Source organism: Chelmon rostratus, chromosome 10, assembly GCF_017976325.1.
Source record: "Chelmon rostratus isolate fCheRos1 chromosome 10, fCheRos1.pri, whole genome shotgun sequence".
Taxonomy (NCBI): Eukaryota; Metazoa; Chordata; class Actinopteri; order Chaetodontiformes; family Chaetodontidae; genus Chelmon; species Chelmon rostratus.
The window spans coordinates 7945783-7963105 of record NC_055667.1 but is presented as its reverse complement, the minus strand read 5'-3'; the positions used below and the strand labels follow the sequence as shown (position 1 = coordinate 7963105).

Below are 17323 nucleotides of genomic sequence, written 5' to 3'. Positions count from 1 at the left end.
ATGTAGCTCTGCTTGAAAGCAACAAAATGTCCCACAGGCCTCCCCCGATTCACAGAACTCACTGTTTCCTTAATGCTGTGATTAGACCTCAGTGCTGCAGAGCTGACTGAATGCCAGCTCTTTCCTCCCTCCAGGTTTGTGCTTAGAAACTACAGCCAAGTCACCGGCAGTGAAATAAAACACACTGTCTCTGTTGTTTCACAAACAAGAAGAACATTAAAAGACGTGTTCATTCTTTTAGTTTTTTCAATAATTTATTCAAGGGATCTTGATTTTGTACAGTCAGAGAACACCAAAAGTGGTTTTTGTTTTGGTTATTTGCCAAATGAAGAAGTCTAGTTTGACTGGTAAAAGGATATGCTATTGAACTTCCATATTTGTGTTCATTTACCTTTTTTAAGTAATGTATACTGTAATTTCTATGATTATCTCCAGCTTCATCCTCCAACGATGGCAGACCTACCACGGCTGCAACAATGTATATTTTTTTACCCCACAAAAAGTTCCTAACCATTACTCCATCTGTCTGGAATGTTATGAGTTTAAAAAATCATCACATTTCACTATTTATAAAGCAGACGGAGCTACAATGTGGCAGAAAAATGTTGATGAACTTTGTCCAACTTTCAAACCAGAAATGAAAACATTTGTGGAGCTTCTTTTACATTTTTTTTTCTTTTTCTCTGGACTATATTGAAAGCAACCGATGATGGTGCTGAGTTGTGGAGAGGGGAGGCGGGGGGTGCAGAGAACCAGGCAGCGAGAGGGGGGATGGTAGCGACTTGCTGTAGAGGAAATCTGGAACCTATAAACTTGGGCAACTTCTATGACAAGAACCAAACGTCACAACGGTTCGGTTTGGTTGGCTGTACGACACACCTTTGTCTCCGCCTAGTCCCTTTGATCGGACCAATCGCTTAAGACTCATTCTTCCTGTTGTTTTGAGCTCAGCTGTCCAGAAAAAGTCCTGCGGACCAATAAGTGAGCTAGATGGGTGGGCAGCTGAAAGTTTCATGGTTCCCTCCCTTTAAAAAGTCAGATTCAGGTTGCTGTTGTTTCACATGCAGCTACAGGAGGAGGACATGAGAGCAGTCCGGTTTGCCAACGCAGTGCACACTCACAGAGTGTGGGAAGAGATCATTGGCGGGTTTCCACATATGTTGATGAAGAAGCACTGTGGCCATCCAAAACTGAGTGCTGATTACTAACCCGCTGTGGCCGGGCATGTTTGGATGTGACAAAGTGTAAAGCTGATTTTTGGAGAAGAGGAACAACGCAGCAGAAGGCCGGAGAAACACGTAACAGAGGGAGTTCCTGAAGACGAACAGAAGAGAGGAAGACTGTATGTAAAAAGCCACGGGGGAGTGGAGAGAGGCAGACTGAAGGAAAGGGAGAAGCACTGGAGATATTCAGAGGAGTGAATGATAGAGAGTCACATAAAGGAGAGAGGAGACAGAAGAAAAACGTGGCCAAGCATGAGAGAGGAGGAGCAGTCTAATGATGACCACCCTGAGGGAGGGGTGGTTTCCAGCGAGGAGAACACGGGACGACCACCTTCTAACGCCTGTCCCGTCGTTGTAGCAACGCCGCGGGTCACCGGGCATAAACGGCAGACGTGCTCGCATACGGAGGATCAGGTTACCGTGGTTACCCCAACCACATCAGCAGACGATGGCAAGGTCAAGTCAGGGGATGGCATCCAGATCTACACCCCGACTGGACCCAAAAGACTCAAGAAGAGTCCCCAACATCGGCCAGCTTCCTCGAGCCCATCCCTTTCTCCTGTCCCCGGTCCCAGTCCTGGAGGCCTCTCAGCCCTGGAGGACCCGCACGGCCAGCGGGTGATCGCCAACATCCGGGAGCGCCAAAGGACACAATCTCTGAACGAAGCCTTCGCCTCATTGCGTAAGATAATCCCAACGCTCCCCTCTGACAAACTGAGCAAGATCCAGACCCTTAAACTGGCGTCGCGCTACATTGACTTTCTGTACCAGGTTCTGCAGAGCGATGACATAGACACTAAGCTGGCTGGATGTAATTACCTGGCCCACGAGAGACTGAGCTACGCCTTCTCTGTCTGGAGGATGGAGGGGGCCTGGTCGACCATGTCTGCTGGACACTAGCCCCACCTGACCGCAAGGTTTGTGTTTTGCCTGTCGCCGTAAAACGTATGATCAATTCCTCATGACAGGGAAATATTCTTACTTGAGTCAGAGGCCTGAGAGATGAACTGTGTCTGCTCACCAGTGGACTCGCACTATTTAACGCCTCAACTTAGATCATCTGTTTCCCTCAGTGATGATGGAAAGACTGCGAGGAGAAGGCTTTATATGAGCATTTGAACAGAGCTGAATTTAAATCCAAATGTGATTCTCTTGCTTTGCTTGCCAAAAGCAGCTATAACTGCTCATGAGTGGCAACGGTAGTGAAAGGTATCACAGCGGGGACATTGTGCTCAGCGTAAGATTCCTAGACGTTTTGCACACTGTCTATATTGATCACGATGGAGGACAGGACAGGTGGGACAAAAACAGACCGACATCATTCAGTTTTCATTTATTCATCAACCTGAAGGTGAGGGATGCCCCGTCCTAAATGTTGCCCCCATGTGACAGCATGGTTCATTCTGCTGGAGCCCTCTGACCCATCGGCTTTCTCTGGTTTGATCCTCATCATCACCCTTGATTTTATCACCGTAACTGCCATCAGTACCATCATCATCATCATTAATATTGTCATTATACATACTTTAAGCCACATTTGAACTTCATTTCATATTTTGATTTAACTTTATTTCTAGAGAATGCAGATGAGGGATAAGATGAAAGTCAGAGCTGGAAAGACAAAAATGGATGTTTCAAGAGAGATCGGCCCTTTGACTTTTCCGTACCCTTTCAGTTCCTACTTTTTCCAAGACTCTGACATATTATGAATCCCTGACCACCTCTGAACCCAAGCAATGGTGGAAAAAGTAGCCGTGGGCAGCCGTCGTCCTGACTTAAGTTTCTCCTCTTTATACCCAAACCAAGCCCCTTTGTTTCTTCGAGTGCCAAAAAAACTCTCCTCTTGAAATTCTTTCCTCTCATTCTGGCTGAAATTTGCTTGCGTTGCACGAAACCGTGATGCAGCTACAGCGAACTGACGAGGAGGCGTAATGAAAACAAACGGTCTCTAAAAGCCATGAATCATGTGTGTCACCATCAAAGGGGAGGCTGATGTGGCTCCCTGCTGGGCTCCCATAAACCACTGGAAGTGATGGAGGAGGTGAGAGCTGATTTATACACACACAGATGTACACACATGTATAGGACTAGTTGTGCACATGGATCCATGCACAGAAACACACACACCTCCCCCACGTCTTGGACTTTAAAAAGATCCTGAGTGCCATTTTCTTTAAAAGTCAACATCCATAATTACCAAATTATATACATGCAATGATGCAACAAAGAGTCACTTTTGTGTTATTATACCACTGATTTTTGTCTCGCATGAGAAGTAAAGTGAAGCAAATGAACATCACCTGCAAGGTTTAGCTTTTATTTCATACCAACAACTAAACTCCAAATAGATGGGGTTCAACGCGCGATTTGTATTTGATATATATCCATGACAAACAACTTCTTCCCTCATTGCCACTGTGCATGAAGCCCAGCAGCCTATCATTAGGGTGTCCCAGGGAGGTAGCTTATGTTTCCAGCTCCTGTGAAGACTTATGAAGTCTTTTACTGAGCCTCACAGTCAGCACAGTGTGGTCTCAGAGGGCTAACCTTCACTGACATGCTAGAAGACACTTGACATTTTAAAAGAATTCAGTTTGGGGCCAAAAGAGAAAAGCTGCCCCTTTGCATTTTGTGTATAAAATCAGAGTGGCTGGCCTCGAGATTTAGGGAGATGACTTTTGAGTGCACGTTCATTTCATACGGCATTCATCTAATTACTGAGACATTTTGACGGCTACTTATTAGTATCAATCTTCTGTGCACCATAAATTGAAATTTGGCAACAACAGTGACCCAAAGCGCATTTGCTAATCCCCATATATGTCAATACTAACCTTACTTTAATGCCGATGCATCCCTTTGTTTTATCTCATTTACATTAAGCTTTATTCTGACTTGGCATATTGATGCCAGGATGACATGAATTAAAAATGTGACATTTGTTTCTATGTTATCTTTTCATTGATTAGATATATGAAGAAAATTGAGTTTTGCCCTCCTCTTGCGGCACCTGGATATGAAATAACATCTTGCTGGTGGACAGTGTCCCACTGCTGTCATTGCAGTTTGGGAGCAGTTTGTCCCCCCAAAAAACAAAAACCAATATGAGTATGAATAGAATTTGGTCCAACATCCAATGATGAGTGCGTTAAAATGTGACCCCTCCAAGCTCTTAAATTAATGTAAGTGGTTACTATAGTAACATGTCTGCCTTTTTGTCTCTCCAGCTGCTGAATAAAGTGACTGTGATCTTCCTTGTACATCTCTGCTCCATGCTACCATTTCTGCGATTCTATTCACGTGGACTTTGATGCAAACGGAACTCTTTAGGTACCTCACTTTTGGAGAAAAGGACTATTTAAGATTATTAAAAGGCATCTTTATCAGGATACAGACACGGGGATATGGGGAAAGAAGACTTTCCTCTGAACCAACTAAACCAACAGAGCTGTCATTTATCAAGAAGAAACTGACAATACAGGTCGGGCTGGATCAGTACTTGTGTTCAGTTTTTGTGTTTCATACAATTTTTCCTGCAGTTAAAGCGAGACTTCAAACCGGGACAGTGATTATTGTGTTTGTCTGCTTTCCACCAGTTTACTGACAGAGTGAGGCTCTGGTTTTTTGTAGGACCATTTACTTGAAGTATATGTGGTGCTTTATAAAAATGACTAACACAGCATGTTTTGTGATATAAACAACAACAACAAGCAGAAAATAATGATGCAGAGTTGGATGTAGTGATACATGTAGCACATGTATCATTATTTGTCTGAAAAGTAAAACTATCATCAAACTATTCACGAGGTTCTTGTTGTTTTGGTAAAAGTGGGTGATGAACGGTGCAGAGATTTATACTGGCACCACACCCTCTTTGTCTCCTGTCTCTCTTGTTAAACTGTCTCTCTTGTTTCACTTCCTCCTTACCCCGGTCTTTTTTTTTTTTTAATGAGGTCTGTGTGCCTTTGCCTGGTCAGTCAGGAACAGTTAATTCCTCCAGAAAGAACACGTTAATGTGCAATTAAGGGCTCTGGGAGTATTTATAGCCTGTTTGGACCTAAATTCTAAGTTGCAGCTTGATCTTTTCAATTACGCTACAGTGGCCTGCTGGTTTACTGTTGCATATCCTGAGACTTTAGCAAGAGTTTAATTACAAAGCTTTCACACGAGGTATGAGGAGCACTGAAACAGGAACATTGATACAGTTTGGTATAACTACGTTGATCATGATGTCAAAGGATGAAACTTGCACTTTAATATAAACATAAATCAGCTGATAGTCACACAGCTATTATGAGCCCTCGTGCATGGGAACAACAATATGCTCTTCACGCTGCTAACAAAGCTCCGGACAGGATAAGACGTAAGTGACAGATTCTAATCTTCTGTGGATTTACAGAAAAATACCCACATTATAATATTAATATGGTGTAAAAATAATTACCTTTACAATCAATGCTTCGCTGTAACTTTCCATTGATTTTAACCAGTGCTATCTTTTTCCCTTCCTCTAAAACACTGCAGCATGTTTTGAAACATGGTTTACATAAGTGTGTATAAGTGAGTTTTCAGTAAATGGGTGAAAACATGCAAAAACACTCGGCAAACTATGGTAGTTAAAAGCTCTGCCTACACACACGCAGACACACACACACACACACACACAGGTGTTTCTAGCTGTTCTGATTGGACCTCTGCTCAGGTGAAGCTGGGCAGACTTGGAATGGTAATGACATGATGTCACCAAGCTGTGCAAATTAGAAAGAAAAAGGAGTGAGTCGACTAAATTAACAGGCGCAGCAAGGCTGACAGCAGAGTGAGGTCCAACAGTCCTGAGGAGAGGTCGGACCAAGCACAATGAGTGAGCCACGACTCTGCTGGTACTTATTTAAAAAAGTCACAGAATCTTGATGGTCTAAGAGTCACTGTCAAGCACACCAGGTTTGTATCAGGTTTAGTAGCCCAGCTGTTTTATTAGGAAGGGTGCTTAATAATGATCTGTGCTGAGGTGTTGTTGTATGGCCCAAAGTTTGCATGAAAAAATATCCTTAACCGACATGCCAAGAAAATATCGCTAGTGTACAGTAAGTTTTTCCTGCCTCTTTGCCAGCAAACCTCTGTCAAAGCTCAGTTTTATCTTAGATGAGTTGGACAAAGTTAAATGACATCTCATTGATAAAGTGCAGTCTCAGCTCACAGACCTGAAACGTTTGCTTGTTCAGTGGATCCAGGTTGTTAGCAGGTGACTGATGGCAGCTGTCACTCAGACGGCACTCACAAATATTTCTAGGTGGTTTGTGGCTGCCATGTCAGTGGTACTGTTAAAAATAATATCAAATCTTATTCAAAGCTCAAGCTAACATGCCTTCCTGGGTAGGAATACACAAACGTTTGAAAGACTTTGCAGCAGGTAAGTTTGACTGGATTCTGAACAGCACTAACATGAAAATTTACTCGCTTAAGTCCCTCCTGGCAATTCATCTCTCTTTTTCAAATATTTGCTGTCATTTGACTGTTGTACTGCTACTGCATTTTTACAAAATAACAACAATAAACACAGCACATAACAAATAAGAAATTTCCTTCTTCCACTAAGCTGTTCCTCTTAATAATTTATCAATTAATTGACAATACTGTATTCACTTATACACGTTATATACAAACACCAGCTTTTACAATATGGTGTTTGGACAAAAAGGCAAGACAAAAATGGAAATGATTTCTTTTTTAATCAAGAGAAAAAGACAATAATAACAGTACAAAATAGACATCTTTCTATACATACACATGGTAGGAAATGTGAAGGAGAAATAACACATAGGTAAATAATAAAGAATAGCATGAAACAAAGATTTCAATGTCATGTTTATAGATACAGAGTTACTGTAAGTCCAGTTAGTTAAGAGTTACCAATACACATACTACTGAATGCATCAAGGCACATGTGTGTCATGTGTATTTTGGTCTTGGAGGTTCTATTTACAGTGTCTTTCTTTAAGAGGAAGGTACAAATGACATCAATAATAAAGGGAATTAAGAGTTGAGGCAATACTGGCCTCTACATAAGACAAAAAACCAAACAAACACTGGGACTATAATACAGGAGAGGTCATTTACAGTATTTGACGGACAAACACGCACACACACGCTAACCCTTACAAATGCATGACAGAAGTCTACATATGTACTAGTGCACATGCAGTCACACACTCTCACAGTCACACGTACAGCATACACTCATTGACACATTGGACAACATTTACTTCATAGAAACATGCCTCTGCTGGGCATGCTGTATAAGAGAGACACAGCATATTGTTTAAATGCCATCACTTACTGTTAAGAATACTATGAACAACACCATTTCAGTTGCACCCATGACAGAACACCACTCCTCCATGCAACATTTTCTGAATAATTCATACTGGGACGGAGCAGTAGTGCAACAGCAGTGGGACTTCTGCACTTTGGGTTTCCGCTGTCCTCTTGTTTAATATAAAAGCTCTGAGGCCTTCTGTTGGGCAGACGATGCCCAGGGTCTGACTAAAGCAAACTCAACACTGAAAGTTTCCTGCCGGGTTGCTAAACTGAAAAAACTTTCTTCGGCCAGTCGAATTAACTTGCTGTGCAGATTGTTTTAATCTCAATGTGGATTCTACAAAAGCTGCATTTACACACATACACCAAGTCAAGTCTCCCCATATCAAATCTTTGCTTACAAGAGCTGAAAATCTGATTGTGCTGCTTTAAATCCAATCATGGATGTGAAGAGCTCAAAGGAGAGCTCAGGAAAGCAACAATTTTCAGGCAAGGCCACGTTGGGAGCAGCTAACCACTCAAATATGAATTTCATTAGTCTCAGTTTCATTGGACAGCTTTCGTGTTGACAGTTTACCTCAAATTGTGTTAAATCTAGTCATCTAGACTATCTGCAGCTCTACTCTAAAAATATTAGTATTGGTCATCAAAAGCCTACACCAGGCATGTCCAAACTATTCCATAAAGGGCCGTGTGGCTGCAGGTTTTCGTTCCAACCAAGGAGGAGCACACCAGCTTAATTAGCTGAGCTCAGTCTTCAGCTGATAACTCAGTGATCCCTTGATGTTGATTGGTTGGCCTGGTGTGCTCCTCCTTGGTTGGAACGAAAACCTGCAGCCACACGGCCCTTTATGGAATAGTTTGGACATGCCTGGCCTACACAGATCAAACCTAGTGTGCATGAAAAACGCACATCAACTAGCTTTATATTGCTACACCTCCGAACTAAGAAACACGATCTTGTTATTTTTACTGTTGGAATGCAGAGCCCTTACATGCCAGTGCAGCAGGGCAGTCAGGAAATCCTTTAAACGAATGAGCAACATGACCTCTACTTCAAACGCCCGACTAGATGATGTTTAGCGTGGCATTGTCTACTCTGATTGTAACACGTCAAGAGCTGCTACCAAGCACAGTTGCAGAGAAGAGTCTCATACGGAAAAAAAACAACTCACGTTCACAAAACACAACACATTAGTTTCCTTAATTAGCCTGGGATAAAGCCTGGAACTCCAAAACTGATTTGTTTTCGAAAACAGCAAGCCAGGCCACTTCAACAGTTTACAAAAGTCTGCATATGTGATGTTCACCTAAATCCACAGGTTCAAATGTTTTTAAAAAGTAGAGTCGCTGTAAGAGCAGTATCCATACTGGTCCCTTGTGTTGCCAAGTGCAGGCTATCTTAAGGCAGTTTTCTTTGGGTCATGTCCATTAAGTGCATTAACATTATTGCTACTGTAGAACAATACAATGGTCCTCAGTGGTGCCATGGTGGAATGACTGTTCCTTTAGTCTCAAATATAAACAATAATATACAGTATTCAATACTAGTGGTACATCAATAGTTCATCATTGCTTTGTACATGTGTGTGCAGGTATGTATGTGTGTATGCGTGTGCATCTAAGACACTGAACAGCAGTGAAAACTCATCCTGCTCTTAAAATCTTGCCTACTTTTCAGATTAACTTCATAGGAAATACGACAGTATTTCGGCCAATACAATGTCCTTAGAGTGAGTCAGCGACTTCATAAGACATGGTGAGTGGGAAAAGCATAGCAAACACCAGTTCATCCAAATCTTCAAAAAACTATTAAATAACCTACAGAGAGAAGCTGTTTTTTTCCCAGAGCTTTGGAATTTCTTATGGTTCACATTATGGAATGAACAGTGCAATAAAACAAGGACATTTGCCTCTTCTTTGTTTCTACAAAACCACAGTTGTCCGTTTTGTGTCTTCATTTTCTCTCTTTCCCTCGAGTTCTTTGCTGTCTTCTTTTAGTGGTTAAACTGCATGTAATGACATTGTTAAAAAGGACAATCTCCGTCTTTTTTTTCCATATTCTTTCTTTGTGATGTGGCCACGTCGTTTTGTTGATATTTTGCATCTTATCCATCAGGTGAATGCGTATATGCTTTCACTTGATGTCACAGGTTCATTCTTCCATCCGTCGTCCATTTTGCGTCCTGTTTGGTCGGCTTTGCTTCAACTCCGACGTGGGAAGCAAAGTTGAAGAAGAGATAAGAATTTATAATCCAAAGTTTCCTTCTGAAACCTGATGTTGGTCCTTATGTTAAGGCAAAGTTAAGGCAACAAAACAGCTGCTGGTACATAGTGCTTCAAGAAGAATCAGAGCTGGACTCTGCGTCTGAATTCTGTCTGTTCTTCTAAGGTTTGTGGTCACAGAGCTGTAGTTCTGGACCTCTGAACACACACACAAAATCCAATGTCAGTCAGGAGACATGAAAAGTCTATTCAGAATGATCTGGTATTGCTCTTTGGTGAGGTTTCAGAAGGTTTTCCCAGTTGCAGGCAGTGCTGCTGGCTTCAGCTGAGTGGTTACCAGTATTGAGGTGCTCATACGGCAGGTCTGTAGAGGTTCAGCATTGTGTGTCGGTGGATGTGCATGTGTGTGAATAAGGCAGATCGGTGGGGCTCAGTGGCATTAAAACACGTCCCCTTCATGGTCATGTGACAGCGCGGGAGATCCGAGGCTACAGGCGGAGCCAAACTCCTGAAAGTGAGTCCTGTAAGGTGATTGGTCGCATTCTTCTACATGGAGTCACTGTCGTGCTCCATTGGCTCGTCGGGGAGGCTGGAGGAGAGGGTGAAGAACAGATGTGAGTGGAGAGCTGGGAGAGTGCCAGCATGAAGCGTGAAAGCGTGTAATTTTGTCTTTGCTTGGCTGCACGACCATGTGTGTTTGTGTGTGTGTGTGAATGTGTGTGACGTACCTCTTGTTGGAAAGGACTCCCACAGAGAGTGAGGCCAGAGCATTGACAGCATCTGTTTCCTCACAGTCTCTTCTCTGAGCAGCCAGGTAGGACAGACCCACTGATCCACTGTAAGCCTTCACACTCTGCCAGTACTGACCTGCAACACACACACACACACACACACACACACACACAGGTTACTGTTTCTGTCGTCATGCAGACGCCACACTGATGTGAATTATATTCACATTTCAGCAGGATTAAATAAAGGTCAAAATAACCACAACAAAAAAATAATACTTGAATAAAGAGTTTGTGCTGCTCACTTTGTATCTGTATGACAGTCTGCAGGGAGTGGACTGCGTTAGCGTTGGGCTTCTGAAGTAAGACTTCTTCTGCAAGTGGGTCCTACAGGACAGACAGGCAGCCATGAAGACAATCAAATTACTTTTGGTCTGGCATCTTTTCAGTGGCTAAATACTGGGTAAATAAGTGACTGAAGAGATGTAGCAAAAAGTGTTCAGCATTATAATATCAGGAGCAACTTAATGCCTGTGGCAAAACAACAAAAAATACTTTTATCCCAATTTTCTGACAGTAAAATACAGCTACTTCCTGAGCTTGTAAACGGATGTGAATGTAAAAATGCTCATTTTGTACAAGAGGTTGTATTGCAATATGCTATGTGTTCCATAATTAAGTATGTCTGTGAACTACAACTTTGACTGTTTTCTTAATTTTTACTGAAGAAAAGCAATGAAGTAGAAGAATAACATAAATTTGGCCATTAAGTTTTCCTGATACTGTCCATTGTGCCTTTCAAAGCCCACTAATAACCCACAAATTTGATTTCCACTAAGCCTGGATGGTATTTTAGCTGTCTGTAAAGCAGACAGCTAAAAAGAACTCCATTACCCAGCTTGCCTTACCTGTATACCCAGGAGTGCACTGACACAGGCTTCAGATGCGTCACAGATAGCTGTGAGGTCATGACCTCCCTCAAGGGCCAAAACCAGACGACCTCCTGCTAGAGACATCAGCTGGCGAGTCAGGAAGCTGAAACCTGTGGTCGACAAACGCGCACAGAAATCTTAACATGTAACATGAACAATGAGAATAAAGGCAAGCTGCAATCACAAGACTACTTACAGTTTCTATCATTTCCAATATTCCATGAAAACATACATGTATTTTTACCTTGTGGGTCCTCCCACAGCAGCATGTTAACTACTAAACACTATAATCACTGTTACATCAGTAATGCAAGGATGTACAGTCCAAGGCACAACTGCTGCTCTTTGGTCAACGCTTGACAGGAGCTGTAATAATCTATTAATATCTCTAAGTACCCACAGGACCAAAAAGGAAGGTTCTTGCTGGCATCTGTTAAAACCCAGACCTTGAGGTAGAGACTGAGAGACAGACTGTGCACTCTGTGGCGCCGAACCATGCTTACATTTAGCGGAGACCTTGTACCCTCCCAGAGGAGCAGGGTTCCCCTCGGCAGCGTCGAACCCAGCCGACACCAGAACGACGTCCGGAGAGAACTCCTGGGCGATGGGCATCACCACAGACCTGCAAGGACACAATCACACAGGCAACGGTGACTTCAGGGGGCTGGGAGGAGACGTCTGTGTTGTTGCAGTTCCTGCTGGCTGCCAATAGAGGTTGATACAAGTCATATATTACGCCACACTATTTAAAGGAGAACTGCAGTGAGTTAATTTGTTTTTCCTTTTCACCACTACTTCCAGCGAAAAGCCTGCTGTGTTTTGTCACGTAGTGTCTGTTCTGTAGCAGGTTTGTCTCCTGGCTGTAACATGCACACACTGTTTTATCATACCACATTAAAGAGGTCAGAAACACACTGCTGCACAAACAAAATCCAACAATTGTGTGTTGTAGTTTGTTTTTTGTGCACATTTGAGCCTTAATTATATAGTCCAACTCGGGGAACTGAAGGAGAGGAAGCCAGTCATTTACTCAGAAGAAGGGAGATTTCCTATACAGGCCTTGACGATAACTCATGAAATCTGGACTGAGAGTCTGAAAATCAACACTATACCAGATTCTGCCCGTCCACACTCCAGGGAGGTTTAACACATAGCTCTGTCCAACTGTTCAAAAGCTGTAAAAGTGCACAAACTCTGCAGTCAACACTTGTCAACTTGCAGCAACTGCCACAAAACAATGCTTACTGCTGTAACACTTAAAAAAAAAAAGTACTGTTAACATTGTTGCACTGACAGCACCGCTGAGAAGAGCTGCTTTTTGACATTTAACAACTCATAAGGTGCTACAACAACAAAGATAAGTCACTGCTGACATGGCAACATAGAGTCGTGTTGGACAGGAGAGAAAAGAACAAGAGGAGAGTATACACATTAAAAGAGTCAAATCTGGACCTGATTGAAGCCCACTGACCAAACAATGATGTCGCACATTCACCGCCCGCTGATGTCCACATCTCAGTTGATTCAAAGGTTAATAAGTGGCTCCTAGACGGACCTGAACTTGGATTTATTCAATCAGTTTCTTCATGAAAACCGTCCCTAACAGTCAGTGAAATGTAGCCGCTTCAAATCAATTTTCCAAACTGGGCCGTCTCATGGAGATGACACATATTTATGATCAAATCTAAAAAAGTCATTAACATGACAAGTGAAACCGAGGCTTGGCTGATCCCAGACTCGGCAGCTCAAACGGAGCTAACAAAGGACTATTGTGTCTCTGCTGGAGAAGCTGCACAGCCTCCAGGAAGACAAGCCTGCCTGACAAAGTCATATTGTTTTGTCAGCTCTTCGAGCCGCTCCGTGTTGTGCGAGGACTTCAAACAGATGAAGAGTTCCTTAATGCTATTGTTGTTCGGAAGAGAGCAGCGCTGTCCCAAGGCAGAGAGAGGCTCAACGCTGTGGCGCGATGATGTCGGCCGAGTTCAAAGCCGGAGTGTGTGAGCCTGTTTCCCATTAGAGGCTTGTCACTCTCCTCACGTCATTGACAACACAGAGAAAAGAAGAAAAACAGTCCATCTGGGATCCATTTACCTTCATTATTCTGCCTGGGGACTTTGGAGACCTCCCCTCCCCTTCGCACACACACACACACACATCAACACACACAAACTCGAGCACACACGCACATATCCAAACACATACTGCTGTCATGACTGCACGCAGATGGACAACATGAGCTCATGGACAAAAATGAGGACACACAGAGATAAAACACACAAAACACATTCCAGCGTGAGCACATGCACGTAAACACACAACACAGCGGCATACACAACAACAACGCAGGTGAATTTACAGATGAGTGCAGACGCATGTAGCAGAACGAATCCTCCTACACCATCCTGCTGGTGGAGAAAACTAAACTTGATCATAGTCACGTAGATATGAGGCAGGGCACGCACACACGCTTCACTCATCCCCACACATGCACACACCTAACCGCAAAACCCTACCCCACCTCCTCTGTAGACCCATTAAAGCTGCCACGCTCCCCCCAGAGAGAGCAAGTACAGACAAACTCATGGAAATATGGAGGGAAGGAGGGAGGGCCGAGGAGCGGAGGGGACGCTTATTAAAGATCAATCAAGAGAGGAGAGGAAGAAGGAGAGTGTGTGTGTGGAGGGAAGGTGGGGGTGTGGGGGGGATGTCGGGGTGATGGAAAAGAAGGGGGTTGAGGGTGAAGGATAAGGTGCAAATATAATAAAGTTGCCCTCTGAAGTGGAAGCACTCACAACATATAACCCACAACATGCATCCCATTAAACCGTTTATACACTTCATTTCATTTGTTTTCCAAAAACCTTTCAACGTTTGCAAACTTTATTAATTACAAAGGGGATGCATGGTGTGTACGTGGTGGGTGGGAGATTGGGTGCCTCTTACATTTGAACTCTATAGATTGTTAAATGCCCAAAAAAGATAATGGGGACCTACAGGCTGATCAGAATAATTATTAGCAATTTCCGCAAGAAATTCCCTTTCAAAACAGCTCAAACTATTAGCAGCTCTTCCTTCTCAGTTAATGCACTTATTTACTGACAGCTCTGTTCTGGACAACAACATGCATTCAAGAGAATAGATTAAAAAGAAAGATCTACTTATTTTCACTGCACTGCGTGGGCGTCACATTGGTACATGAATTTAACTGTGTGTCTCCTTGCAGCTTGGTCTGCTGATGTTTTGGGTCTGTTCAGTTCACTGAGGCATTGTGGGTGATATTGGGCTTTACAATTGAACTGCAGTGGTGTCCTTGTGGTCTCAGTATAAGATGCTGACCATGTAATCATTCAAGTCCACCTTTGTTACATGTCATCCCCTCTCCTCCTGTCACACATCTCACTAACAGGCAAAACGTGACCCAAAAACAGACTAATGTCTAGTTCTTTCTCTATCATCCACATAAAGGCACAAATTCTGTTTTTCTATTTTTATTGCATTTGCAGAAATGTGAGTTTCTATAGCAGACACTTCCAGTTTCACCTGGAGTCTGTAATCACAACAATTGGTATTATTTTCTGTAACTGAGCTGAACTGGACAATGATGTGAAAAGTTTTGATGTGGTGAACTGTCACCATCTGGGGCTCCAGGCAGATTGAAACAAACAGAGATTTACTTAGAACTTCTATTAGGTCCAGATCTGAAGTCTGAGCCATACGATCGGCATTATGTAATAAAAATGATACTTTGAATCAGTTTTGTCGTTCCTGCTGAACTTCTGGACCCGTCTCTCTCGACTTCCCCTGGAACTGATGACTTTGGAGAATGGTTAATCTCATTAAACACTGTTCAAAACATTTTCTGTTTTACATTTAAAGAAAATGTTTTTCTGAATTTTACCATGATATTAAGGTCCGGAAGGTACAATCCTCTCTCTTTGACTACTCTACTTGGATAAAACACAAGCTCCAGAACGTCCAAAACTCTAGGGAGGTCGCTCACCATGAAAACAAAAGGCTGGAGCCAGCATTACCTCGTCCACTGCGCTCACAACTTCCTTCTGAAGTTAAGGAACAAACAGGGAGGGACAAATTTGAATTTAAATCATGAGCAGATGGATCTTCAAACATCAAATTTCACACAAAGCTGCATCAAATGCTTTACTCGAGATTCTTAGACACTGGATAAAACCAGACACTGGATTTCAGATAAATCCTGAATCTGGTTGTAAAACTGCTTTCCTCCGTCCAATGAGACTGTTGGGGATTTTGTCACCAGCCAAATAAACATTGCACTTTGCTATTGTAAACTGACCCCTACGGACGTAATTTAATCAAACCACCCGTGCTCAGCTTGTAAGTAAATTCTGAGTGTTGGAAAAATTGGACATGTCACTCCAATGCTGTTCTCCCTCAGAAACACTGGGTGCACAGCCCCCCCTCTGCTTTACATTATTCTCATAGGAATATCTGTCTTTCTGCTGCTGTGCTCCCCAGAAAGGTCAGAGGTCAGGGTCAGCTAGCTGGCAGGGAATCAGTGTTTGGCTCCAGAACACTGCAGAAAGTAGGACAGCCTTCCTTAGCATCATGCTCTCTGGCTTTTGACATCAATAACTCATCGAATAAGCAGTGCTGTGTTTGAATAATTCTCACCTTAGTACAAGTATTGGAGGTACAGAGTGATGACAGGAACTGAAAGCATGGAGGCAGAACATCGCTGAAGGTCATTTAATATTTTATCAGTGTGATCATGGTCTCTCACCTGATGGGTGTATGTGTGTGAGTAAGTGTTGTGTGCACACCCACAGTCCCCCCTCCCCACTCGTGTCTGCGACTTTGCCACTGTGCCTCTTTTCGAGTTAACCATGCGGTTGCCACAGTCTCTTAAGGGCCGGGTGCACCGCACAACCAAAAAAGCCCACACTGCTGAAACTTTATTGGTGGCAAAACACCGACCGATGACAATTACGCATCCCACGAGCAGGAAGTAATGGTCCGCAATCTGTCAAACACAAGACCTGGAGACCATTTACTGTAAAGCATCTGAAGTTATTGGAAACAGGGTGCGCCAGACACATGCTCTCCAAATGACGGGGATTATTAATTACGCAAGAAGTACGTCAGAGGCAATGTTTAACTGATCAGAGGCTCAGCTTAAGTGTGTTTGTTGTGGCTCAGTGTAAAGGAAATGAGAGAAGCTGTCTGATTAAAGCTCCACTGAAAATCCTTATCCTGATCAATTAAAAATTGAACACAGGTGGTGGCAAAACTATTGCGACAGTGAACTAACGTTTTGTCTTTCGCCTGTTCTACAACATTTTACATCCAAGGCAATCTGCTTTCAATATGTATTGGGCTAAAAAATCTAGTTTTGCTCACATTCTCCACACTTTGAATATTGTTATGCTCTATCCTGGAGCTGAAGTAACATTATAAATAACTGGCAGGATATGATAACATGAAAAAAAAACTCAAAAACAAGCCATGATTCAGCCACTCTGCATCATAGACACAACCCAGATTTCCATGTTTCCATTAATCTCCTGCGTCCACACAAACGTAGACAGGACTTCCCAAAAGAAGTTTTAAAAAGCTTAGTGTACGAGAGTCTCCACAACAGCACGGGAGCAGCACAACATACGAACAGCTGACAAATGAAAGAGCAACATCTGAAGCATTGAAGCTGTTCTGGAGGCTCCTGGTAGACACTGAATGTTGGGTTTTAATATGTTTCTGTCTCTTCTTGTCTCGTGAGTGTGTGTTGCAGGGTTTAAACACAGCAGCTGTTGGTCCTACCTGAATGCAGCGAGGTACTCTGCATCTCCCATGGGTGGGTCCAGTCCTCCTGTCCACGCCACATTCACATTGAAGCCCTGACCTGCTCCAGAACCGACCT

The 17323-nt window shown here is 43.0% G+C and overlaps 2 protein-coding genes across 5 annotated transcripts in view; one reads left to right on the top strand and one right to left on the bottom strand.

Moving 5' to 3' along the window:
* Window positions 1-1147: 1147 nt before the first annotated feature.
* Window positions 1148-17253, top strand: LOC121612481 (twist-related protein 2-like). Of its 3 annotated transcripts, none has more exons than XR_006007151.1 (2): window positions 1148-3264; window positions 4451-5001. XR_006007151.1 is itself a non-coding variant. In XM_041945383.1 (2 exons), exon 1 carries the CDS (start codon window positions 1422-1424, stop codon window positions 2121-2123), a length of 702 nt encoding a protein of 233 aa, XP_041801317.1. In that variant the 5' UTR covers window positions 1148-1421; the 3' UTR covers window positions 2124-2140; window positions 17195-17253. The 3 variants fall into 3 exon arrangements, 2 of the variants coding, with proteins under 2 accessions (XP_041801317.1, XP_041801316.1); XM_041945383.1 differs by lacking the exon at window positions 4451-5001 and adding an exon at window positions 17195-17253 and having other exon boundaries at window positions 1148-2140; XM_041945382.1 differs by having other exon boundaries at window positions 1148-2140.
* The window catches only part of hdac7a (histone deacetylase 7a), a 58904-nt gene continuing 48514 nt past the window's right edge, over window positions 6934-17323 (bottom strand). For both annotated transcript variants that reach the window (XM_041945380.1, XM_041945381.1), the window contains 6 exons: window positions 17224-17321; window positions 11934-12052; window positions 11407-11540; window positions 10804-10885; window positions 10496-10634; window positions 6934-10356 (listed from right to left, as the gene is read on the bottom strand). In XM_041945380.1, the coding sequence (XP_041801314.1) occupies window positions 10314-10356; window positions 10496-10634; window positions 10804-10885; window positions 11407-11540; window positions 11934-12052; window positions 17224-17321 (615 nt within the window). In that variant the 3' untranslated portion in view covers window positions 6934-10313. The remainder of the gene's footprint in view (window positions 10357-10495; window positions 10635-10803; window positions 10886-11406; window positions 11541-11933; window positions 12053-17223; window positions 17322-17323) is intronic.

What these genes read in the sequence shown, in the direction of transcription:
- LOC121612481 (XM_041945383.1), top strand. Translation starts at nt 1,422, where the DNA reads ATGATAGAGAGTCACATAAAGGAGAGAGGAGACAGAAGAAAAACGTGG.